The 26,668-nt window shown below is 40.7% G+C and overlaps 2 protein-coding genes across 3 annotated transcripts in view; both read right to left on the bottom strand.

Annotated features, from left to right (window-relative positions):
* LOC310873878 (copper-transporting ATPase 1-like) overlaps positions 1–6,304 on the bottom strand; it is a 29,653-nt gene extending 23,349 nt beyond the window's left edge. Inside the window, exons 1-4 of one of the 2 annotated variants that reach the window (XM_083786434.1) lie at positions 6,284–6,304; positions 5,772–5,865; positions 4,318–4,446; positions 1,202–1,718 (exon numbers count right to left, since the gene is read on the bottom strand). In XM_083786434.1, the coding sequence (XP_083642560.1) occupies positions 1,202–1,718; positions 4,318–4,440 (640 nt within the window). In that variant the 5' untranslated portion in view covers positions 4,441–4,446; positions 5,772–5,865; positions 6,284–6,304. Of the gene's footprint in view, positions 1–1,201; positions 1,719–4,317; positions 4,447–5,771; positions 5,866–5,970; positions 6,023–6,283 lie in introns of those variants that run through there. The other variant, XM_083786433.1, reaches the window with a different exon arrangement.
* Positions 6,305–8,848: 2,544 nt separating this feature from the next.
* Positions 8,849–26,288, bottom strand: LOC310873150 (piwi-like protein 1; the record flags this gene model as incomplete). The annotated part of the gene is made up of 20 exons (XM_083785468.1): positions 8,849–8,965; positions 9,198–9,345; positions 11,186–11,311; positions 14,539–14,692; positions 14,797–14,867; positions 15,476–15,579; positions 15,744–15,944; positions 17,876–17,948; positions 18,144–18,331; positions 18,522–18,636; positions 18,799–18,916; positions 19,019–19,145; positions 19,458–19,566; positions 19,862–20,059; positions 20,275–20,355; positions 21,039–21,160; positions 22,542–22,752; positions 23,094–23,226; positions 23,628–23,736; positions 26,220–26,288. The coding sequence occupies 20 exons, from the start codon at positions 26,286–26,288 to the stop codon at positions 8,849–8,851; spliced, it is 2,574 nt and encodes an 857-aa protein (XP_083641594.1).
* Between the last annotated feature and the right edge of the window lie 380 nt (positions 26,289–26,668).

The raw sequence follows: 26,668 nt of genomic DNA, 5'->3' as shown, positions 1-26,668 counted from the left end.
GGCGTGTGCACAGCTGGTTTTTAGACAGCTGGTGGATGGGAATTAAGCTCCACTTCCGCAGACGATTGACGCGGGTGAGAGCGCTTCCGGGAATCTGGCCGTCGCCCAAGTCGTCCGCGGAAGTGGAGCTTCTTTTCCATCCACCAGCTGTCTAAAAACCCGGTTTTGAAGCTGTGCGCAGCCGAACGTGGCGAGAACGTGCTCTTTTGATAGTGTGGCAGCACCTTCTCTCTGTGTAGTGACATTCCCCCCCCACAGCCCCCCCTTTCCAAGTTCCCTCACACATCCAGCTTTACAGTTTCAACTCAAGACAAGACATGAAGCCAACTCACATTGTCCATCATCTGTCCACACTTGCAAAGTAAAATCCACAGGGTGTAGAATTAGTATTTAGTAGGCTGTGTATAGTGTTAACCAGCGCTATAATGAAGAGCTGTGCAGCGCAAGCCAGGTAATTAACAACACCAGCCAGCTGCAAATGCTTCGGTCTTGATTGTGTGAGTGTGTGTGGCTCTCAACCTAAAATGAAACTGAAAGGAATGCAGGCCTAATATTATGAATGCATTTTGGCTATTTGCAATAATGACAATGCACAAAAATAAATGTTTGGCCCCTCACACAAGTACATGCAATCAAAATCTAGGACAACCAGTACCTGTGCAATGGTAGTGGTGCTACACTCAATAGCCCTAGTCAAATAGCCATATAAAGAACATGTCACTCCTCGTAGGGCTGAGAGAGATTAAAGGATTTCATGAGTCACAATCAAATCCCACAGGCAATGCTGTGGTCACGGTGACATGCAGAATGAAGACACATGTATAGTATTGTAGGAAGACATGTTCATGCCTCCAAATGCATTACTAGTACCTCAGGGAAGGACTCGTTAATTTATCAATGTGCCGCTTAAATGGATCCTGTGCCGCTTAAAAATCCTACGAAAGGTTTTCAGGCCAAGTCCCAATCTGTGATTCATGCAACCGTGTGAAAGGGGCACACCAGTGCTCTAAACAAATTGTTTTGGAAACAATTATGTTCTGGTATTATTATTTTTGTACAGGTATTATCCAATACCATTAGGGTTCATGGAAGATGCTTCTGACATGTATTCTAATTCGTATTGCTAGTTTGAAATCCAATTACTGAAATCTGTGGCGACTGAGAACTTTAATCCACAATCTTATGAAACAGACGACCACACCTTTGATCTTCTGAACTCCTTTCAGCTTTCCGATCCTCCCCTCAATGGTAGTGGTGCAGGAGTGGCAGGTCATTCCCTCGATGCGCAGCTTCAACAGCGCTGACCCTCCTCCTCCTGCTGCTGTGCTGGGAGACGAGGCTGACGTTTGGGCTTTCTGGGAGGCAACGCCGTCCATAGGGACGTCCGAAGTCTTCCCCACACCGGCAACCACCTCTCCCAGCTGCAGTTCAGATGTCAAGGAGGGGACAAATGTGACACTGAGCCCCCTCGGGTCCTGGTTCTCACCGACGCCAAGGACTCCCTGGACCTGGCACAGCCTGCTCACGGCTTCCTGTTGGCCTTCGGCGGTTAGGCCTGCTGTGGGAAGCGACCGGGTGTCTGTGGCGACTGGCGTGGCCGAGGTGGACTCCGATAGGCTGCATTCAAAGCCCATGTCATCGATGGCCTCCGACAGGGACTCTGGGCTCTGTAAGCTGAGGTCAAATATGACGGTTGCATTCTTCAACTCTAAAGACACCTGCGACATAACAAGTAACGACAAAACAAAAGTATTTTTACTACCATGTACCAAGATAATCATTTTTGCTAGAACCATACAGATTGTTGTCACTGTGGATGCCACAAAAGGGTCAAGTAAGTTCTCTGCAACACACCGCTATACACCATCAAACTAGATAAAGAGCCCCTCGGGGCACAGGTCTCCACCAGGGCAGGTCAGGTTGTGGCCTCCTGGTGGCGCTAGAATAGGCCAATGTGAAAAGGGTGCCATTTCTTCTTACGCCTTGGATGGCAATTGGATGATTTGAGGCATTTTGTTCCAAAGATTTGTTTTGCAAAAATCCACCTGTTGATGGCGCTATAACAGGCCAATGTGAAAAGTGTGGGATATATTCCTCAACCTAGTAGGAAAGTCTGAAAGATTTCACGTAAATTGCATGCTGCGTTCAGGGTTTGGGCGAATCCTGACAACTTTGAAAGCCGGAGATTAGCTGTACACAGACGGACGGACACACGGACAGAGTGCAAAACATACTCTCTTTCTTCCCCCCCCCCCCCCCCCCCCCAAGTTATCAGACAAAAGGAAACATCGGGCAGCTTATCAGCTACCAGTGTGATATGCACACATAAAGCTGTGCCGTTAACAATTTACAATTAAGGCATTTAGCAGACACTCTTAATCCAGAGAGATTTACATTAAGCAAGAACATAAAGCATGGCAATACATCAAAGTAGTTACGTATGAATCATACGTAAGCAAAGAACGCAACAGTGGAATATCTATATAATGAAACGATGCAGATATATTATATACTATATATAGTGCCATAAGTCTTCATAAAATGCTATCTAAGTTACATAAGTTGAGTCTTTGCATACGCCTGTAGGAGGTCACGGCTAGGGCAAGTACTATTGGCCTACAACATTGGGATTTACATTCCATAGTTTTGGAGCCAGAAGGGAGAAGAGTTTGGGACGTGTGGAGCGTTGTCCCCAGACCAGAGGGTCTGTACAATAAGGGGTGACCGAGTTCATCTGCCTTGCAAAAGGTCACATCCTGCTCCACTTCCATCTACAGTTATACACTCATTCTTCCCAGTAAAGCAGGAAACATGTGAACATGTGATAGACTCACGAGGGTCACCTGATTGAGCCATCAGTTACAAACCACAGCGTGTTTGTGTGTGTGTGTGTGTGTGTGTGTGTGTGTGTGTGTGGGAGGGAGGGATGGTAGAGAAAAGGAAAACTGTCCAAACAGAAATCAATTCTCTCCTTCCAAGTCACATCACATACAATAACAATGCACATAAGGGCAATGACTATTTTAAGGAACCCTAACAATGTTTGCTTGTGCATGCAGGCTGCCTATTGATCTGCTGGAGCAGAGATCTGCAAAGGGCAGAGCTCTGCCAGGATCACACTATTGCGTTATCTTCTCATTTGACCCCTGCCTGGGGGTGAAACACACCATGATGGAAAGGCCAGGTCGCATTTATTTCCATCTGGGATCTCTCTCAGGCAGCTACATGGATGACTGTGTACCATCAATTAGACCAGCCTTCCCCAGAGGGGATGAGTCTGAGACAAATTAAACCTGACTGTCCCCAGAAAAGAAAAGGAAGGACTTTTCCAGAACCAAATAAGATTGAAAACAACCTTCTGAGAACATAACCCCATAAGCCCTATAGTCTATAAGCTATAGAGCTGAGGACGGTGTTAATAATGTGGTTAAAATATTCTCGCGTTTACTTTAAAACAACATTGAGGACACACTGACACTGGAATTTCACATCCTATTTTGTAGCAGTTGATTTGAAATCTTACTAGATGTTATAAAAGGTCATACTCTTTCAGGAACTGGTGACATAAGCTACTTGTGACTCTTACTTTCGTAAGAGTCACAAGTCCAAGTCAACATTTCCTGACTTTGACTTGGGTGGGGGGGGATTTTTGCCTTTATTGATAGATCACAGTAGGTTGACAGGAAACGGGGAGAAAGATGGGCGGGGGAAGACATTCAGCAAAGTTCGTCGGGATCGGGACTCGAACTTTACCAGCCTAGCGGAATACTGGATTACCAGCCTAGGTGCCTGGACCGTCAGGCCGGCCCAGGCCCAAGTCAGCATTTCCTGAAAAACTGGCCAGAGTGGGCAACAGGGCAAGTACAATGTGTGTGCCCAGAGTGTTTAAATAGTGCTTCCAAGCCAGCGGGCAATTTTTTAATGTCGATCCCTGGGTCTAAATTGTAAACATTGCATCACTCAGATGCACAAACTGTACTTCTAGCTCACAAGCCCACCCACACACATTATCTATACAAACAATACAACAATTGATGCTAGTGATGCGTGGGGAAGCAAATAATTTACAATTATTCAGCTGTCCCAAATTAAGCCACATTTAAAGATATTAAACCAAACACAAATATAAGTTCTATGCTTTAAAAAAAAGCATCTGTTCTACTTGCAATAGTTTTTTCTGGGCGGGGGGGGGGGGGATCCCCGATGTGCTGGTTGGTGCCTTTCATGATTTAAATCTCTAACTGAGGTTCATCTGTAAGTGAGGTTTTCATTAGTACATCTTAGACAAACAATAGTGGGGAGAGTATTGCCAATCACCTTTATATGTATGACTCCAGGCAAACCTCTGACAGACTGCTCTATGGATTGGACACAGGAGCCACAAGTCATTCCCTCCACATCCAACACCACAGAGCACAGCTTCACACTCTGTGTCATCATGACTAGCTAAATGGGCAAAGAGGAAAAACAGGACAAGAATGAAGAAGTGTTTTACCCAATCACTTTATGTAAACATTAGTACAAGCAGTGAAATAATGGTAGGATCAAAAGTTCAAAACATGCACGTATTAAGCAGGTCTAAAATATTCTGTATCTTTCATTAGCAGCAGTGCCAAGTAAAATGTGCAAATAACAGGCAGGCATATACATAAAAAAGAAGACAGACAGAAAATAACGAACTCTTCTCTGTAAGCCTTGAGACACCAATTTGTTTAAACAATCACAACATTGGGGGAAAATAGAAACGAGGTAATGGTAAACATGAGTGTCAATTCATAGTGCAAGCAGCCTGACACAACAGCAGGGCCATACAAGTAAAGTAACACAGTCATACCGTAACCACACTGATTCAGTTGTTTGTAATTCAATATTAATAGCACTTACTCCTAATAATGTAAAATTTTAAAATGCAGTCAAGTTCAACAAGGTTTCAAAGACATCACAGATTAGCATCAGTCTCTTAGAGTTTCAGTAATATCTATGTGATTGTTATATTCATAACGATGGACAAGGATTGTATAATCGCCCACTGTGGCTTAATAAATGTTTAAGCACTAGTATTTTACTGCAGTGTTGTCAATAAAATTGACAACACTGCCGTGACAAATTCACAGTAGGCTATGAAGAACTTCAGAGATCATTCCAGAAATAAGATAAATGTAATAAATCGAATCGTCACTTAAAAGTCAAGGAATGGAGGCAGTATTTATCATATTGATATATAATATATGCATACACATTTAAGGACTTTAATGTGTGCCTTTCAAACTCTAGAAACGTAATTATAGCCCTGATTTTGTAAGCGTGTCGCCTTTGTTCATTTTGTAACGAGAATGACATCAACGTTTTATCGAAACTGAAGCAAAGTACTTAAAACCCCACAGAAAGGAATTATTTTCATATACATACTTGTTATAACACTTACTTTATGGTTTTATCATGCTTTGAACTCGATCCTTTAGTTTTTTTCTACACATGTTATTTTAACCATGTATTATTTTTTAACCCGCACGGAAGGTTAGATGTCTACAATTTCAGATATTGTAATTCATGTATCTACAATTTGAGCATAACAATGAACATTGATTAAATAATATAAATTAGTTATGACTTTCATGGCACATACCTGACACAGTTCTTCACATTCATTCACGCAATGTTACAGTAGGGCAGTTCAAACTATACCAGATACAGTTGCGTTACATAACGTTATCAATCCACAAACAAACGTTATTGATTGAAAATTAATACAAATTATCCATAACTCTCACCGTAGATAGTTTTGAAGTTCTGCTGGTTACGTTGCAGTAGTAGTCAGGTTAAGCTAACAGGCTAACATTAGCCCACCAAAGCTTCCTTTTAAAGCTGGAATAAAAAATAAACATAACGGACATCATAAACACTGACAAATCGTTAAAACGTATTTACCAACAATAAAAAATAGATTAACAAATAAACACGGTAGTTAACTTAAGTCCATAATTAGCCATCTCTCGTCTTCCCTAGCTGCCTTCATGCCGACAACGACAACCCCTACAGACCAGACTAGTCACTAGAAGTATAAAGTAAACCAACGTCAACAACTCAATGACTTCCGGTCACTACGTCAAAAATAAAACCCAGATTGAGATAGCTATTTTTCTTAGAATGTTATATACTTATATTTAACGAAAATAAAATGGTTACATAACACATTTGTAAAGGACTAGTACTGACTGCATATGATTGGCAAAAAAACAACTAAATAAAGTCAATACAAGTGAAAGTCACTCATAAGTCATACCAGATATTAGGTGTTCTTTCTTTCAACTGTTGTTGTATTCCACCGAGTGCGAGTGATTCTGTCTTTGGTGGGCGTATGTGCGTCTTTGCACGGCGGGAGGCGGGGCTGAGCGACCCCCCGTTGCCCCCAACCCACACACGAAACCATAAAGTCAGCCTTGTTTATTTAACCAGTTACGCGCACATGGTTACTACTATCTACTGTACGGAATTCAAATGATCAAATGGCAATATAATCATATTGAATAGATGTATAAGAAAAGTGAAATCCCACCTCGGGGAACACAATAAACCGCTTATTAATAAACAGCTACTTTACATAAAATATTTCCAAGTAAAGTCCGACAGACAGACTACAGTATATCCAATCGACGATGAGGTGACAGCTGGGTTCTTCTCTGAACGATGTTCCTTCCCGGAAAGTATCACTATAGTTCCCACCTCCTTTTGGCAGTAAAATATTAAATAGAAAATACAGGATTATTAGACTCAACAAAATGTGCTGCTATAATGAATGTTTAAATGGGTTTTCAGTGCTATAGGGCTAGGCTGTTCGTCAATCGTCATTCCCAATACAACCAAAAGGGAAAGTGATTAATTGAAAATGGTGGACCCTATTGTAAACGGGTGTTATGCTTTATGGTGTAGTCCACAGTACATTTTTGTATTGTATTGAGTTGTGCTTAAATTTCGTTTCAAATTCTGCATAGGCCTACTGTTAATACCTATTCAAACGAAACTTAAACAACTTTAGTTTTTTTCAACCATGGTTCATGTTTTAGGTTGTTATTAGAGAAAGTAAAAGATGAGTGTTGTTGTTTTTTCTCCATTTGCTGCTTCCTTTCGTTTTAGGGATTTTAGCTGTTTTTGACAGGGGGGCGGGGGCATTCGAGCATGGGGCTAAATATGTATTTCTTTACAAAATATTATGGAGATCTTTTATTATTTACTATAGTCCTAATAAACCCCAAGAAATACATCTGGCCACAAAAGATCACAGGACCTACTGAATGTGAAGGTAGCCTGAAGGTAACACGTGGAAATAAGCAGGCTGTGAGAACTGAGACCCTTCACAATAAAAGCATGGAGCTTTCACAAGTTGGCCCATAATAAAGACAAGGAAAAGGATTAGGTGGAATCCTTTTCTTTCTCTTTAGTTATTTGATGAGTGCTGTCATGTGTGTTTTTAAAAGTATATTTACTTTGACTATATATTTAATATATATGTATATATATATATGTATGCATATACTTTTGTGGTCAGATGTAATTTCTTGGGGTCTAGTAGGACTTAGTAAATAATAAAATAAAGCGCTATAAATAAAAATTTAGCCCCATGCTTGAATGCCCCCCTGTCAAAAACAGCTAAAATCCCTAAAACGAAAGGAAGCAGCAAAAATAATTAACTCATCTTTTACTTTCTCTAATAACCTAAAACATGAACCTTGGTTGAAAAAATCTAATGTTGTCCTTAAGCACAACATCCAACCTTGCTAGTTATCATTGAAGTTACTTCATGATAACTAGCAAGGTTGGATGTGCAATGTACCACCTCCAGCCCACCATACAATTGGCATCAATTCCTGAGGGAAACTACCACTGTGATGAATGATTGTAATGCGTCTATAGTTTCAAACATGGTATCAGGTACGGTCGCCCCTAAACCATCTCGCTCCTCGATTTTACTTGACTTGGTGTAAAAAGCGAAATATGAGGCCACCTGGGGAAGCCTATCTCAGTCAAGTATAGGGTAGGGTGTACATGGTTTTATACACTGGTTTGGAGCTGACAACCAGATATAACTATGACTGATATGTATTATTATTTCTACTAAGTCCCAGAATACTCATGTTCCCGTCATTGATTTTCATTAAAATGTTTTAAAGGTGAGATGTAAGGGAATTGCCAGCCATCATTGAAGTATTTTTGTAGTAGAATGAAAACACCTGCTACACTGTATACATTTCTACCTGCGAAAAAAAAAAGACTAGACACTAGTGGAGGTGCCACAAGATTTATCTTTATTCGTGTACATTTATTCAAAACATGTCAGAATCGAACTCAGGTCCTCATGCTCACTAAGTGAACATGGCACATAACAGGTGAGCGACCCTTACACTCTAAATGAAATAATAGTGTTTTTAAATGGGTTTGATTATTGCTGTTCAAGCTGTATTATTTCACACTGTCATCTGTTCCAATGTTTATTGAAGGCGAGTTAAGAGGAAGGCTAATCGAACAAGCTCACGTTATAAAATGTGTTTTTCCCTTTATTGGTTTGACTATTTTTTCCCCCTCCAATTTACCACCACCACTATCAGGAAAGCGGTTTGACTGTATTGACTTCCGTTGTCTGACAGAACAGTCTATAGAGAACTTTTGATCAACTTTTAGCTTAGGCAAACGGTTCTCTACAGCAGCAATTTCTTCTTCACAGCCAAAATAAAATCTGTAGCTACAAAAAATAAAACGATGGGTATAAACCTCCAATTGTCAACAAAACATTTTTAAGCACCTAATAAAATAAACAATGTGTGGGCTCAATGGCCTCTTCATGTGTCCTTCCTCACAGGTAGAACAGGTAATCATCCAGGTGAACATTGGGCTGCCTGTGGATGCTCTGACCGACCAGGAACGCCATCTTGTGTGCGTACTGGCAGGGAGCTGGAACCGCAATGATGCCCTGAAAACAAAATACAGGTTATCTCATATATTTTCATTTGCCAAATTAGAGCGTTGGATTAGGCTTGACATAGAGCTCAATTTCCATAATAAACAAACTGTCCTCATGCACCGAATAAATTGATGTGGTAAACTTAAATTATAGCATATTTTGGGCCAACAAAATCAAACATTGTGGCTCATCAGCTGAATGTCTTGCATTTCAAGCAGTCAATGCAGGAAGTTGCAGTTACCTGCCAGTTGTAGTACATGTGGCAGAGTTTGTAGGTTAGTCGCTGCATGTGGTCAGGCTTCAGTCCACTGGTGTCATACACCACGTTGTAGTGGGTAGGAGACACACTTCCCATGCGAACTGCCTGGCTCACAATGTAGAAGTCATACCTGGGAGTAAGACATACATTTTGTTTAACAGTGTTCAGGGTGGAGGGAGATGGAAAAATAAAAATCAGACCAGTCTGAAGCGAGTGGTGCAACAGCACCGCCTATTGGTACTCTAAACATCTGGACATTGCTGTTCCTTGGAGTGGTTGCACTCAAAAACCACCAATACATCTTTTAACACTTAAACCCTAGAGTATACATCTTAGGGTGCCCCCCCTTTTCACACTACACCACATTTTATATATATATATATATGGCATCAATTACATCAATATATATACACACACACGCACACATATATACAGGGCTCAAAATTAACTTTTTTACTTGGTAGCGCTTGTGCTACCAATTTCAAAATGAAGGAGCACCAGAAAAAAAATTAGGAGCACCCACCAAAATCTAAGGAGCACCAATATGTAATCAATTTTTTACATTCATAAAATCAATAATATAACGTGTGGTTTACAAATAACATGAAATGACCAAAGTATAAAAATGCATGCCAGAATTAAAAATGTAGTGTCTGTCCCTCATCCATCCATCTCTTCAAAGAGACAGAGGCATCAAACATCTCCAGATGAGGACCCTCTAGTCTACACTGATTCCGGCCAGTCACATCACCTGTTTTCTTATTCTTTGTTTTGTGTTTTTCACCTTCATAGCCTATTTAGATCATATTAGAAATTCTAATATAAAATAATTTCGATGTAAAACATTATATTTATAGCTATGCCTACTCACTTCTAATCAGTGGTGGATAAATTACTCTAATGTTTTACTTAAGTAAAAGTATCAATACTGCTGCTATGTAGAAACACTTACAAGTCTGCTATTCTCTCTCCCTTCCTCTCATTCCCTCTCTTTTGCATGCGTGTGCGGCTGTGCGCGCACACGCGCATGCACACACACACAGCTGAGCCGGTCCGCCTCCGGAGCTAGAGGCTCCGGTCTTTTCTGAATCTGAACGCTTGAAATAATGTACTTTCTGACACATGGTGAAGTTGCGAGCCGAGGCGCTCTGGAATGTGAGCGTTGCAGCGCTCAACGTTGTCCCGTACCGTTGTGTCAAAGAGTAGTAAACTACACACTCCACACGTTGGTTTGTTAGCATCAAGTGCTAGTGCAGCTAGCAGACAGGAGCAGTGCAGTGGATGTCAGAGAGCGGCTCAGAGCGCCCGTTTTTCTACAATCGATCGTTGTAGCCAGGCGCACCACAGTAATTATTTGTAGTGGCACTGGTGCTCCCAAATATATTTTTAGGTCGCAAAGATTAAAATTCAGGCGCATTTGCGACCAAAATGGTCGCTATTTCGAGCCCTGATATATATACATATCTTCAGACCTATGTCACAATACGTGATCAAGCTTATAGATCTGCTATTTTTGCCATTAGCACAAGAACAGGGATCAACTATGAAAGGACTGAGAAATGTTGATCATGTGAGAAGAACTTAAATGTATGGATGCTGCAATGTCAATTAAAACGATTATAAACAAACAATCATAGCACAATCATAGTACACATGTATAATATATAATACAGTATAGTATGTATAGTTTACATATACGTGTATAGATTCATATATATAGTCCACTGTTACGTTCTTAGCTTACACATGTTTCATGATAACTACTTTTTATATATGTGATGTATGCCATGCTTTTTGTTGTGAAAGTCGCTCCGGATTAAGAGCATCTGCTAAATGCCTAAATTGCAAACACTGACAGTTACACTTTAATATATGTAGCTGGTGGGTTTGGGGAAATGCCCGCTGCTTTCTGTTGTGGTCCGTTTACCGTACATTGTTAAGGGACATACTGCTGAGTAGAGAGAACTTACCACTCGGGTCTGGTGACATCTGTGTCAACAACAGTTCCAGGGGGAGGGTTGGTCAGCTTTCCATTCGTGTAGGCGAAGAACCTGGAGGAGATGCGCTTCTTCACCACCACCACAGTTAACTTGGGCCTAGAACAGAGGACAAGGTTAGAAATGGAGATCAGGCCCAGGCCGTAGCGTAACGGTCTGGGCACCGGACTGGTAATCCAGTCGCAGTGTGCCGCGGGTTCGACTCCCGGACCCGACACGGCCTTTACTGCATGTCATCCCCCTATCTCTCTCCCGTTTCCTGTCAGCCTACTGTCTGTCCCTTCAAAAATAAATAAAAGGCGTAAGCCGCAAAAAAATATCTTAAAATAAAAATAAAAAAAAGAAATGGAGATCAATCTTATTATCTCTTTTTGCTGTTGTGTACATACTTGTATATGTACTCATTATCTTTTGTTGTTGCAGTTGTTATTATCCTCTCCTTTCATGTGAGGAAACAGAGTATGCAGTGCACAAAGACGTGACAGAGAACGAGGACAATGATTTATTTGTATTTATGCTGGGGGGGAAGGTGTGGGGAAACGAAATGTTTTGTTCTTTAAAATGTTAAAAACCAAATAAAAACATATAAAAAAGAAATCAAAATAAAATAATTTAAGCCTGAAGACGACCTCTGGTCAAAACATTGGTTTCAACATTCTGTATAGCGGATACGAGTATGCAACCTCTTTTAGATTTTTATCCTTTATAATAGCCGCCCCATAGAGATGGAGGCCAGAAACAGTTTGAGCATTTCATACAGCAAACAGGTTCAAGATCTATTCGTTTTCAATTTAGTCCCTACAAGCTTCTGTGAGTGCCAGTTTTCTGGAGGGTTTACTTTACGTTGGAGTGGTTTGGCTCACTGAAAGAAAACTACAAGTGAAATGGCTGCCAAGTTCGGTCAACTGCAAAGCTTCTTTCCTATTGGTTGATGCCCATTCCGTGTTCAATGTAGAGCTCCAAGCTTTAAACGCATTGCACTTGAACACACTTTAAAGCTGTCAACAAGCTGCTCCACCCTTTGCTTCCATATAATTAACAGGAAGCTGACACTTGTATGAAACACATGTGACCGTGCAAAAAATGTATACAATTATCCTACCAATCTCTCTCTGATCTTTTTTTGGGAGACTACTCATGGTTGGAAGACTAGAAGCAAAGCTAACAATAGTTATAAGTAAGGCTGACCTTCAATCACGTTTTTGAAGATAGACGCTTAGATAAAAAATAAAACTTTGATCTTCGACGCTTCGACGGGGGACGGGGGGGGGAGGCGAGCAGTGACGCACAATGAATTAGGCTTATAATAAAACAGCGATATAGCTGCAGAAGATACAAATAGTAGAGAGGAGCGCATATTGGATTGGTCTTTTATTTAATTATTAAACACCGCCTCTCAATTACCTCTCAATCAATTTTTTTTATATATAATCCAAACGAGCGGTAACATGAATGAACTCTTCAAGCCTGACGCGTCAGAAAATAAATCAACAGTGCCTGAAACAGGCATGCATTACCTCTCCATCAAATAAAGGAATATAATCCAAAGTTGCACAGCACATTTTGCTTCTCTCGTGTAACATTTATAACTGAAATAAAGTCAGAGGCTTCGTGGAAAAAACACCACCCGACCATAACAACAACATAACTCTTATTAAGCGCAACCAATCAAGCCTGACACATGTAGGCATCCCAGGCTCTAAGTTCTATGGAACTAAACAAAAAACTAAAACAAATAGGCTAAATAATAAAGGCATATATATACGTTTTGCCAATCAAAACGGCACACGCTGTCAAGTGTAAACGAACGGCATTTTGCTTCTCTTGCCATAAAATTAACTGAAATAAAGCGTAATTTAATCGAGGCTTTATGACAGCACAGCAGAGCTTGCTGCGAGACGCACGCATGGCTCGCAGCAATAGACTATAAGTGCAATCAGAGCTGCCTGGGAGAAATGAGAGGCCCTGTGCTTTAATAATTAATTAATATCCAAAACTATACAAAAATTATCACATTTCTATCTATAAGGACAAACCTTATTAAAAAATATTAATAGTATATGAAAGCCTTTTGAAATGTGTATTGTCATTGCAGGTGCTGCCAAATAAGTAATTAGGCTATACCTGCATGCCAGTCAGTTGCAGAAATATAGGTCAGCTCAATGACCACAGCTCTTCTTAAAGTTTACTTACTTTAATATGACATAGTGTAGGATCTCCAGACAAACAAGCCTTGGATTATAATTATTGGATTATACTTATTCTTTCTTCAAACGAAAGCACGAGCCACTAGGTAAGAAACTATATAATTCTTCACTGTTCACAGCACCCAGGCAGGTGTTCTTAAATCGCATCGCATTCCTATCAAAGTAGCCTATACCACACTAACTTTGTGATCAACCTTCTTAATTAGCTTATTTTATTTGTAAAAAGCAACACTGTATCAACCCATTGACGCCTGGTGCAATGTATACGTTGTTCTACCCTTGATGCCGGCGCGCTCTCTGTGTCTCATCAGCTATTGCTATACATGTAGCAACATAACTATTTAAAAAAATCATCAGAATTTGAAGGTTTTCAGAAACCTTAGGTCAGGCCCTAGAAGGCGTTCCCAGATTCGGCCTCAGGCATCAATGGGTTAACTTAAGACATGGCAGTATAATATTGGTGCAAAATAGAAATATGTAATTAAATACCGGTAGTTAATAGAGAGAGAGAGACACGTTCCATTTCAAAGAATAAAAAAATGCCGTCTAGCGCGAGGCCTCGCAGGCGCGACTTCGTGAGGCCCTGTGCGGCCGCACCTTAGCACAACCTAAAAAGCGTCTGTCTCTGAGTGCAATATTATAGTTACCGTACTTATATAAGTGCAGAAAAGAGACAATAAATCCAGCTTTGGAGAAAATGCGCTCCAATGGGGTTGTAGTAGCATGCGGCAGGGAGTTGGGGATGGATAGAATCCTCTTCGCTACAGGTGCCGTGATAACGTGGCACATTATATTTCCACCACGGTCGTGGACTTCTTTGCATATTTTAAAATGCAACCATGTCACTTTCGACTTTTTTCTGCGTGGACTGTAGCTGCACTTGTTGACTTCCTCGTTAACGCGTGAAGACAGAGCCATCTTGCGCCATGCTTGTGCCTGGCTCGCAGACCAAAATGGGCCGGCTCACGGACCAAAAGGGTCCGCTTTAAAAAAGAATGACTATTCGATTTTTTATTTCAAGATCGACTCCCGTGCTTATCGAACGAACGTCGATTTTTTGGGGGTCAGCCCTAGTTATAAGGCAGACATTCAAAATCTAACTTTGGACAAAGTTCTTACATGTAGTCAGTCCCCATCGTCTTGATGGAATCCTTGAGCTGTGCAACTTCATAATCCACCACGGTTGCCAGCATCCCATCTCCCACTCCATCACGATACACGATGATGCGGGCAGGCAGGAAGTTGTTGAACTTGTAGTAGTCTTTGAGTGCACCTGAAAAACAAATCCCATCTCACAAATTAGGCTGAATCAGATTGATGAAGGCACAGAGTCGGCCTCAATCTCAAGGGTAGAATATTGAAATAAAATGAACTTACCGATGAAGGCCATCTTCAATCCATCAATGAGTTCCTGTCCTCTGTCCTGGAGAACACACTTGGAGTACCACCTATTCAACAGCACAGATATATCAGTACATTTTAATTAAACCTTTTTGGCAGGTGTTGGCATTCACTGCATGCACTGCCTACAGTTGTTTGTTTGTTTTTCTTTTCTCCTACTCTGTACATAGCATAAAAATAACACATTAGTACATATCAACAAATACGAAACCGTGTTGATTTCAGATTAATTGAATACATAGGATATCCTTTTAGCTCAAATGTCTTGACTGTACCTCATGCCGTTTCATTTCTGTCTAATAAGTAATCAATTAATTTTCAATCAACCCTTTTGTTAATAAAATAAAGACGTACGCTTCTCAATCAACCATTGTTAATAAAATAAAGACGTACGCTTCTCAATCAACCATTGTTAATAAAATAAAGACGTGCTTCTCAATCAACCATTGTTAATAAAATAAAGACGTACGCTTCTCAATCAACCATTGTTAATAAAATAAAGACGTGCTTCTCAATCAACCATTGTTAATAAAATAAAGACGTACGCTTCTCAATCAACCATTGTTAATAAAATAAAGACGTGCTTCTCAATTAATCAAGAAAGTTAATAGAATAATTGCTAATATGATAATTAGTCCCCATATACTGTACTAACCTGGTCATGCCATTGTTCAGACTGGCCACCAGAGCACCAATGGACCTCTTCCCAGCAGTGGTGTCATGGTAGCTGTCGATTCCTACAATCATCAGCTGCTTGAGCTACAACAACGGAGGTGGTGAAATGTTTCAGAAGTTGTGTATGAATATGAGGTATGAATGCAACTTTTATGAGGTATGAATGCAACAATAATGAACGCATGAATATGAGGTATGAATGCAACTTGTGAAAACATCAAATGATTGTATGTGACAAAGGGACTAACCGGGATTTCCACACTCCACAGTTCTCCTCCCATCTTGCAGGCCATCTGCAGAACGATCTTGGTGGCTACGGTCATGAGGGCTTGTGGTTTGCTGAGAGTGCGAGCCACCACACACTGACTGGGGGTGGGGCAGTCCACACAGAGGAACTTCTTGACGCTGTCATATTTGTCCTTCTTATTTGTGGGGAGGACCACTACCACCTATGAGAGTACATCAATGATGACGCTGGTTTAACGGTTCCAGGTTCACATTATGGGTACAGAGTTCATTCTATTACAATGCAACAAGTATCTCCTTAAACCCAATCCATACTCTGGGACATTCGTTTGGAATAAAAACAATTACCCAAATAATAAACTTTTGGGCTAATTACTAAACCTTTGGGATTCTATGTTAATACTAATCGCATGTGAATAGACATCTCAGTAATTTATGTTTTCCTTCTCCTTGTGCAAAAATGGAGGATGCTTCTGAGACGATATGTTTCAGTTTATTGAACTTGTGATCAACCATAGCTTTTCCATGGAGGCCAGTGTGTACACTATCTGCCATCAGGAGATCAAAATCTCATGGATTCCATCACATTACGATTACTTTACTATTTGTTAGGGCCAATAGCAATAGAAGTAGCCTACTTGTTAGCCTAGTTGATGGGTTCATTCAAATGCACAATCTGTGACTTTAGCTATTTAGAATGTTAATCTGACTTGTATAGCATTAATTTTATTTTATGTAACCAGTAAAAACACATTGAAACTGTGGGCTGTATTTTGCGTGTCTTAAGTACCAGGTCTTATTACCTAACTTGAGTAAACTAAAGACCTGGAGGCGTGATCAATGCTCTTTGGCCACTCAGAATAGCCAAATGGCATTGATCACGCCTCAAGGTCTTTAGTTTACTCAAGTTAGATAATAAGACCTGGTACTTAAGACACGCAAAATACAGCCCTGTGTCTCTTTTACGAGTGAGAACTGGCCAAGAGGCAGAAATAAAATTACACTTCAATGCAACATCGTACAACAGCAAATAAAACATCCATGACACACCTCAAAGTACCTATGAAATACAAATCATTAAGTGCTAAACTTTTAGTGGCAGGACAAATACACAGGTCTGAACAAAGGCTAGTACATAGCCTTTGTAAAGTAAGGCGGTTGCACACTGGTATGTTTTTTTCACTGCATTTTGCGGTGGCAATTTTTAGTGGCAGTGTGCAAACTTGATTGACAAAGTGAGGTAGATTGTTTTTATGTCCTATGAAATTTGGCCTATAAATAAACACACCAGTGGGCAAATACCTTTACTGTTACCTCATCATTCCTTTTAACTTCCTTATCTACAGTATATTGTTTCAAGGCTGTGTATACCCAGCATCATTTCTGTCATCACCACCCTTTTGTACCTAGTACTATATTTTGCTGTCATGTTTTAGGATTCCTAGGAATGCCACGTGACAAGCCCGTTTGTGTTTTGTTTGGCCTCTCTGGCCATACTTGTGAACTAGTATCTAAAGAACTTATTCTTCTTTGTCATGTTTACAATTTTTTGAGTGGTGCAACCACACCCAAGGAACAGCTTTGTCCCCATGTCCCAACCATATACTGTAAAAAATATGGACAAAGCGTTCCCCGGGTCTAACATGGACGTAAAATGAAGCCTGTAATTCCTTGCACACCATATTTCTAGATCCGTTTGGGCCCAGCTGGCTATTGGCTGGCTCCGTTTGGGCCCAGCTGGCCATTGGCTGGCCCAGACAACGAGGCAGGACTTCCCCCCTTACTCTTCGTTGGTTTTTATTTTGACTGAACGGGGGTGGCTCCCGTTCATAGACTAACGGTAGCCACGCCCCTCAGAACATACGCGACTTTATGGTAATTATTTTAATAAATGGGACCATAATTTTCCAAAAAGAATATTATGACATGAGAAATGACTTTTAACTAGTGACTGGAAGCAGAAAGTATTCATGACCATGTCTGATTTTTATGTAACTACATGCAAATAAACTAAACTTAGTCAATATATAAAACAATTAAAAGATGTTTGATTATCACCGACTGTCATTGACTGTTTATATCAAAAAGTTAAGAATAATCTGATAAAATATTGGATAGTTGCAGTCCTACTTACCATCTGAGTCTCCTGTGTCACATTCTGCTGCAGAGCTCTGAGGAGAGCCTCCTGCCGGTCCTCATAATCCACCCTTTAAAAAGGAAGCATAACCGTTTAATTAAACACAAATGACAATTATATGCATGTTAACATCTTGTTTTGAGTTGACAGTTTAAGATGTGTTCATGATCATTTCCCACAAACCTTGGAATTTTTAAGGTCTGTAATTTAAGGATACTACTGCCACCATGTGGACAAAAAAAACATTTGTACTTCATTAACTCACATGGTAGGTCTGTCCAGCTGGATGCCCAAAGGACCAGATACCTTGCCAAGTGTCTGCACCAGGCCCTGGGCCTCATTGCTGTTGCGTCTGGTGCAGAACAACAGCCATTTATGCAGAGGGGGGGAGCTGATGATAGGCATCCCACGCATCTCTCTGGACCAATCAGCTTGCATGGGGTTGTAGTCGTACTGAGTTTAAAACAAAAACAGTTTTGTCAGTAATTGCTTCCTCAACCTTCTGCACAGGGTTTCAACAAGTTCAAACCCTGTGCAGGGTTCAAAACCAACATTTGACATTTACTGAGATTCTTTGGCCTATGACATGTCCAAAATAGTGATGCCAGGTACAATGTGATATAATTTATAATAATTATTTTACCGAGCGGGAACCCTGGAAAATCCTCTCAGACTGGAGGACTCTGCCCTTTATGTTCAGAAGCTCTTTATCGAAGTTGAGACCCCAGGTGTTTAGCTCCGTCTGGACTTGTGTGTTCCTAGAAAAAAAAGAAGGCAACCGCGTTAGGACACTGCTGCTGATAAGAAAAATAATGTAGTTATCATTATGGCAACACTTTTCTGTTCACGCTTGTACCAGGATTGTACACTAATAAGTCTTGTACATGTGCCTGCTGCCAAATATGAGCATGATGACCTACTTTTGAATTTGGTTTGCAAATCTGCTGAGGCGTGTCTCTCTCTGTTCTGGGGACAGTCTGGTCTGAGCAGACAAGTCCTTCATGATGTTGAAGTCGGCACGCATCTTGTCAGTCAGACCTGTGGGTAATGGCATTCTGTTTTAAGGGCATTTTTTATGTTCTTTATGCTATATACATGTACACACAAACACACACACACAGTAGGTGTAGGAGCTGGCACCTGTGAGATAGCAGAGTTCTGGGACCAGCATGGCAGGTCCAGGGTCTGGTGCGCCAGCAGGACCTCTCCTCTTCAGCTGGCTAATCAGCAGTGCCTGGTCACTGCAGCGGATGTCCAGCTGATATTGCTGAAGAAAGATTAAATAATTCCATTAGTAAAGTGTAGGCCTTTAAATGCAGTACACAGATGGTCCATGAGTTGCTGTCACAATAAAGAATAATAATCTGCGCTTGCTGTCAAGTTTTATGCATTTACAAATAAAATGTTTCCATTTTGTCTTCATGCAGCAATTATGGCCCTGCTCCAACAAAATCAGTTGCTGACATTTACACAAACACGGTACAGGGAAAAATAATTATTATTGGTGTTCTTTATAATGCTGCCAATTCTCATGGTGACAGCCCTATACTATACATGTATTGGCAGCTGGAAAACATACAGTCTTGTAGTAGTCGGCGAAGGAGATCTCAGTGTCTGCCCTGGTGAACGTGTTGTTTGGAGTGTGATCCCATGCAATGTCATCAATCCTGTAAGTTTTATTGTTGTACCTGTGGAAAGTAAGAATATATAGGATTTCTGCAGATACAGTATACATCAGTGCATTATAGAAACTCATTTCAGGTGAAGCTGTAATGTCACCATATTAAAAAATATCAGATCTACAAGCTTACAACTGAGCTTGTAGATCTTCTATTTTTGAACATTTCCTTAATGTATGAAATGGGGCTTAAGTGGTTAAAACCAGTAAAAGACAACTACAGACGATGTTAAGACTCCTAGCACGATATTCAGCACCCTAAATCAATTTGTCTGCCAAAAGAACAGCTTTGAAGCTCCTCTTACTTAGTGAGTACAATGAGGCCGACCAGCTCCTTGGTGCATGCCTCCTTGAAGCGCTGCATGCCACACTGCTGCTTCAGGTTGGTCATGAAGTCCAGAACAGTCTCACTGCGCAGCACCTTGTGACTCACATCAGCACACATCATGATGCTCGACTCATACTGCAAAATGGTCGTTGTGTAGCCTGGCCAGATCGTCAATCTGAGAAACAATGTCATTGTGTTGAAAGGACAAGAGAAAGAGACAAACAAGACTAATGTAATGCATGTCTAATGTAACCTGTCATGAAAAATATTAAGTTCTTTCATGATTGAAACGTAGAATTGACAACAGGAACATGATTTCCAGTGTGCAGACTATATTTTCTCTATGGTTTATACAGCACCTCTGCTGTGGGATGTAGAGTGGATCAGTACCTGTGCTGTGGGATGTTGAGGGGATCGTCTGGGTTGTAATAGTGCCTTCCAATCTGCTGCATGTTCAGCATTCTCAGAACCCTAACAAATATAAAAGTTATATGTATTAGAATTACAAAGCTAACCAAGTAGATGTGCAAAGTAGGGGTGCAAATGTTAATTGGCCAATAAATAAACATAATCAAAAACAGGAAATGGGAATGCCACCTTCTGCTAAACAGAACTTCAGTCATGCACTGAGCCCCCTCATGACCTTTCTCGCAGCCTGAGGGGCTCCTAAAAATTCGTACTGCAAACTATGTCACGAAGGGTGATCAGGCCTTCGACATCCGAGCTCCTAAGCTCTGGAATGCGCTACCAGAAAGAAAATTGCCTCACTGACACTGACTCACTTTTCCCTGTCTTTTACTGACGTTTTATTTTATTTGCTTGAATGTTTGGTAATTACTTGTTTATTTTCCTTGTGAATTTAGTTTTTATTCCTTCCATGTTGTGCAGCACTTTGCGGCTTATGCCTAGAAAGGTGCTATATAAATAATTATTATTTGGCGAACATTCGCCAAAAGTAGCTTAACAAGCTCACAGCGCATTGACGTGATTGTAGATCACGCTTGTAGATTACAGCTAAGCGTGTAGAGGGAGAAATTAGCGCACCAAGAATAGATATCAATAGGGTTTAAGTTGGTTAATATTTTGTATATATTTTCTGTGAACTTGGTATTGTTATAAGACATTGCAGATCTATCCATTTTTGAAAATCTGACCTTTTAAAGATAATGTTGTAGAACTGAAGGCACGCAGGCGAGGTTGGAGGTAGCTCATTGGTCAGTGTAACCGTTATCTGGACCTTCTCTCCATTTCGCGTCTCGCTGCTAAGCACTGTCTCCTAAACAGTTAACACACAAACACATAATCAGTAGGGCTCCTAAACATGTGTCCTTATGGGACAGATATCTGAGATGTTGTTCATCATAATGCTCTGATGATTATAACAATAATAAACTCAGCAACAAAAGTTTGGAAACTTCACTTTCATGCATCATTTCTCTACTTTAACAATACCAATTGGTATTGTATTTTATATCATTTTAATCCTTGATTAGTCACCTTTACAACGCGGTATAGATTGTAAGGACCGGGCTTTCGTGGAATGAGCAACACAGCTAAATGTGTGGATAGCGCCTCCAAAAAGAAATTGCCAAATGCTTTGAGTTACTTAGTGGATTGGATGATGTTGGCAATTTTTACACTTTATTAATTTTACACTCTGTTAGGAAACTCAGTAGCGTCTGGAAGATCCATAAGCAGCCACAACAGCTTGGTATGGGTCTCACAGGCAAGACAGAACTTGAAGTTGTCATCATTGAAGGCAATCTCAATGCAGTGAGATATCGGGATGAGATTCTGGAGCCAGTGGCGATCACATACATTCAGAATGTGGGACCTAACGGCATCCTCCAGGATGACAACGCTCGCCCCCCACAGAGCCAGGATCATTAGAGTAGCCTACCTCCAGAATTTGGGAGTGGAGAGGATGGAATGGCCTGCTGTGAGTCCAGACCTCAACCCAATCTTTAGATACCCAAACACTTTTTGATCAGCTTGGTAACGTGCTAGTGACCAAGCTGACTAAGTGACCAACAGAACCACGTTGGCTGACTCAGCCGACGTGGTTCTGTTAGTCACTCTAGCACTTGCAACAAAACCTGGTTGAGGAATGCGATGCCATCGCACAGCAAAATGTGGCTAGGTCGGCTGACCAGCATGGTGCCAAGCTGTTGCAGCTGTTTTTCGATCTTGCACCGACTAGTTCCCCAACACTGAGTGTAAAATTAATAAAGCGTAAAATTGGCCAATGTGCTGTTTTGAGCAACTCCAAGCAAGGGTTGAATACCAACCACTTGCTATTTTGGCAAATGTTTTGGAGGTGCTAGCCAGTGTGGCTGCCACACGTTTAGCCGTGTTGCTCATTCCACGAACGCCTGATCCTTACAATCTATACCCCGTTGTAAAGGTGACTAATCAACGATTAAAATGATAAAAAATACAATACCGATTGGTATCATTGGTATCAAGTGGAAAAAGAATGGACCAAAGTTAAGTTTCCGAACTTTTGTTGCTAAGTTTAGTTGTCTTTTCTTGATTTACATCGATTGACATATTATTTCAATCAGCTTTTTAATTGATTGTTTCGGCATTGATTGTTTTTTTTTTTAAAGGGCTGAATTTCTGTGCCAGGTGAGATGTGACTGCTTGTGTTTTAGTACCTTGTTGTGAAGTCTGCGAGGCAGAAAGAGGATGGCCCCGTCGAAGGAGCGTGCATTTCCAAGTGTTTCATCGTGCTGGTAGAGAAGGGCGCTACGCAGGCGGCGTGACTCCATGGGAGGATTGTAGTCCACGTGGTACTGATACAGAGCCCACTGAGGACGTGAGATGATGCGCAAGAAGTTGGCTTTCAACTGAATGACAGAGCCAGTGGTTCCTTTGAAAGCAATCAGTGAACACAAGAGGAAAAACTATTTATGGCGGTATGTTTTGGTCTGATGTACAATACTGTCATGTTTGCAGGTGGGTATGGTGTTGTACACTGTATAGGGTAGGGTTGTGTATAATCTAACAGTCAGAGACACCATGAGTCATGAGAATTAATTGAATCCTCTTGATGCTGAAATTGAGACGCTTCATATCACCATCATGTGTGAGCTCTGAAACATATTAGTTATGTACTGTAGCTATGTGTTCTGCACATTATGTAAGTTACCTAGAGAAACAATTGTGCATCTTGTGTGTGTATTATTTTATACAACCATGTCATATACAGACCAGCCTTGCACTCTTTGACGTGCTCCATGGACTGTCTGGTGTTCACTCCTGCATCGTGGAAATCGCGGCGACGTCCTCGCTCTCCAATCTTCACCTTCTGGAAGCCTCCAGAGATCTGCAGCACATCCTCTAAAAAGGGATCAAATAAATATATCGCAACACAAATGACTTTCCTTCTGCTTAACTATATTTATTTAGCATTTAACCTCTACTGATTAGAACCAGGGCAGGGTATCATCATCACAATCTGATTGAGCTCAATAAAGCTGCCATAACTCCTATTCTGTAATTATTTTAAATACTACTTAAAACTACAGGACCCTGTAATTAATTTAATACTTTATTAGGCAGAAATAAGACATTAAAACTATAAGGATAACACAAAAACGTCCTGTGGACTTGTTTTGTGGATATTTAATTGAAAAAATAAAGTCCATGCTAATCTTTACTGATTCAATTTATGACAATGACAAACATCAGTGCAAGGCAGCAGAAACACCACAAGAATAGGAGGATACAAGATAAGTCACCTTCTGTAGCTATGGCTCCTGGGGCAGTTTTTTGCCTGCCTCTGCCAGGCAGCTCACCCTCAGCAGGAGCAGGAATAGGCGGTGCCATTGCAGTTTCCAGAGACGGGGCCTACGGAAACACATTAGGTTGGCATCACACACTACATAGAGTACATGAACCTTACCCTAGCATCGCTATTCTGAGCATGCATGTCATTATAGAACATTTAGTGAAAATAAAATAGCCTTTGTGAAGCGATGCTTGGAGATCTGCTAGTTTGATAGGTTTATTGTAGAGGGGAAAAATGAAAAGGCCAAGTACAGGCCCCTGGGCAACTAGGGTTTACGTGTTTATGGGCATTACTAATTTTCAACATTGAACAATGTCATTACTATACCTGTAGCTTCCGTCGGAGCGGTGTTTGAACCGATCGGAGACTAAAACCTTTAAAATCTCATTTTACCGCTTTCCTTGCAACAACAAAGCTACTGGTCTACCAAATCTGGCCCACACTGAATACTATCGCCATTTTATTTCATTGTGTCAACTAAATCCTCCATTAGAGATTGTAGTAATGCAAACTAGATTCAACATACTCAACCCTGCACAGTCTAAATATGCCCACAAAATATTGTACTGAGCAAATGGACCCCCTTCAATAATAAATAATTATAGTCTTTGTCTCCACATCATATATTGTCTTTGTCATGGACACTTTCACAGTTACATTAATAATTCTACTCGAGTTGAACGCATCAAGTCCCAATTTTAACCCTCAATGGCTTACATTCTGAAAAATAACATTATTGTAAAAAGATTCACTGGTTCAGATATTGCTATTTACAATGGGAAGCGGACGGGAGGTGATGCCAACGTTTTACAATAACGTTATTTTTCAGAAAGGAAGCCATTGAGGGTTAAAATGGGTCTAATGCCTTCAACTAGAGTAGAATTATTAATGTAACTGTACACGTGTCCATGACAAAGAAAAACAATAAAGACTGTCATTATAATTATTGAAGGTGGTAACAGTCCATTTGCTCAGTACAATATTTCAGGGGCATATTTAGAATGTGTGCAGGGTTGAGTACTCTAATCTAGTTTGCATTACTACGATCTAGGATTTAGTTGACACAATGAAATAAAATAGCGATGGTATTCAGTGTGGGGCAGACAGCCAGATTTGGGAGACCAGTAGCTTTGTTGTTGCAAGGAAAGCGGTAAAATGTCATTTTAGTCTCAGATCGGTTCAAACATCGCTCCGATGGAGGGACACAGTATAACTCTATGGGGCCACAAAAGCGGCACAAACAGTAGGACCCGGAAGTGGCTCTGGAGGAGGCGCTTATGTCACAGCTTAAATACAGTAAATACTAAATATGGACGCACAGCCACATCATATCCCCGCCCAAAATAAAAGTACATTTTTGATTCTCCAGTACAGGCTACTTTTTTCCAGTTTTAAGAACCAGAAAAGAGTGGAGCAACTATAGTATAACTGCAGTTCCCAAGTGGGAAGTGCTTATGAATTGTAAGTGTTGCCACTAACTGCATAAGTTAAAATCTAATGCCAACTTGATTGTACATCATCATTTGGTTTCCCCTAAGACAGAATCTCCTACAAAAAAGTTAAGAAACTTTATTTCAGTCGATTATTTCTCTGAATGGAAAGCCTCACCCCCTTTACAACAACGTTCAGCTTGATATACATAATGTTTTGTTGCTTGGAGAAAACAGAACAGTTGCAGGACCCTGCATGTCCAGTTGTAGCCGCAATTTGCAACTCTAGATTTTTTTATAATGAGATGAATCTAGAGTTGCAACAAGCTCCATCCACTTCCTATTCATCATTTTTGGTTTGTGATCTGCTTGTCTTAAATGACGTTAAACTCACCAACATTGCAGCTGTAGTCCAAGCTTGAATTATCCTCTTTCAATCTGCCGAGCTTGTTTTTCATAAAAATCCACCATAGAGATGTTATGAGCTACTTTCTGTCAAGACATCCTCTGCAAGTGATTATTTTTCTGGAGTTTGGAAGCACTCGTCGTATGTCACTGAACGGCCCTGCGTTCAACCTGTTTAGAATTTGCACATAATGCAGGAGGCAGCCGACCCGTTAACAGAAACGAGTGCTTCCAAACTGCAACACTTAAAAATAATCACTTGCAGAGGATGTCTTGACAGAAAGTAGCTCATAACATCTCTACGGTGGATTTTTATGAAAAACAAGCTCGGCAGATTGAAAGAGGATAATTCAAGCTTGGACTACAGCTGCAATTTTGGTGAGTTTAACGTCATTTAAGACAAGCAGATCACAAACCAAAAATGATGAATAGGAAGTGGATGGAGCTTGTTGCAACTCTAGATTCATCCCATTACAAAACAATCTAGAGTTGCAAATTGCGGCTAGTCCAGGTGCTTGGCAGGCACACACCTGCCAGCACTTGGAAGTTCAAACTGAGAGTGAATACCAACAGAAGCATATTGCAGGCCAGGGATGACAAAAGGCATGGGAACTAGTGTATGTAATAATTCCAAGTAGGTCTACAATGCTTCTGCAAGTAAACTAAACTGATGCGTTTGTCATGTAAAACAATCACAGTAGTCCTACCATTCCAGGAGCTGCGGTCTCCTGACCACGTGCTCGGCCCCTTGATCTGGCTCTTGCTCGTCCACTCATTTTGACTTTCAATCAATTCTTGATCCTGCATTTGAAGAAAACATTAAAGTTACTACACTAGGCTAAATGCAGTTACAGTTCAGGCAGAGGCAACATGTAGGCTAATATAACATACTGTATGTTCATACTGTATGTTCATACTATCGAATTGTTAAATTTGGCCATGTGCTTCACCTGCAAGATATGCGCATGTCGTCAAACGAAAAGTACAAAACCAATTGAATTGGCGTTATTGGAGAAAGTATATAAAATAAATGTTAATATAAAAGTGTCAAATTCTTAGGTAGGCCTAATGTTTTTTTTAAGCCGTGAACTGCCTTGTTGTTCACATTAAATCTTCGACACACACGGCTGCACGGGTTAGTTTGTTTCAGGGCTAT

This window comes from Protomyctophum parallelum (assembly GCF_964188405.1).
Source record: "Protomyctophum parallelum genome assembly, chromosome: 16".
Classification (NCBI taxonomy): Eukaryota; Metazoa; Chordata; class Actinopteri; order Myctophiformes; family Myctophidae; genus Protomyctophum; species Protomyctophum parallelum.
The sequence above is the reverse complement of the archived record's forward strand: the minus strand, read 5'-3'. Positions and strand labels throughout refer to the sequence as shown.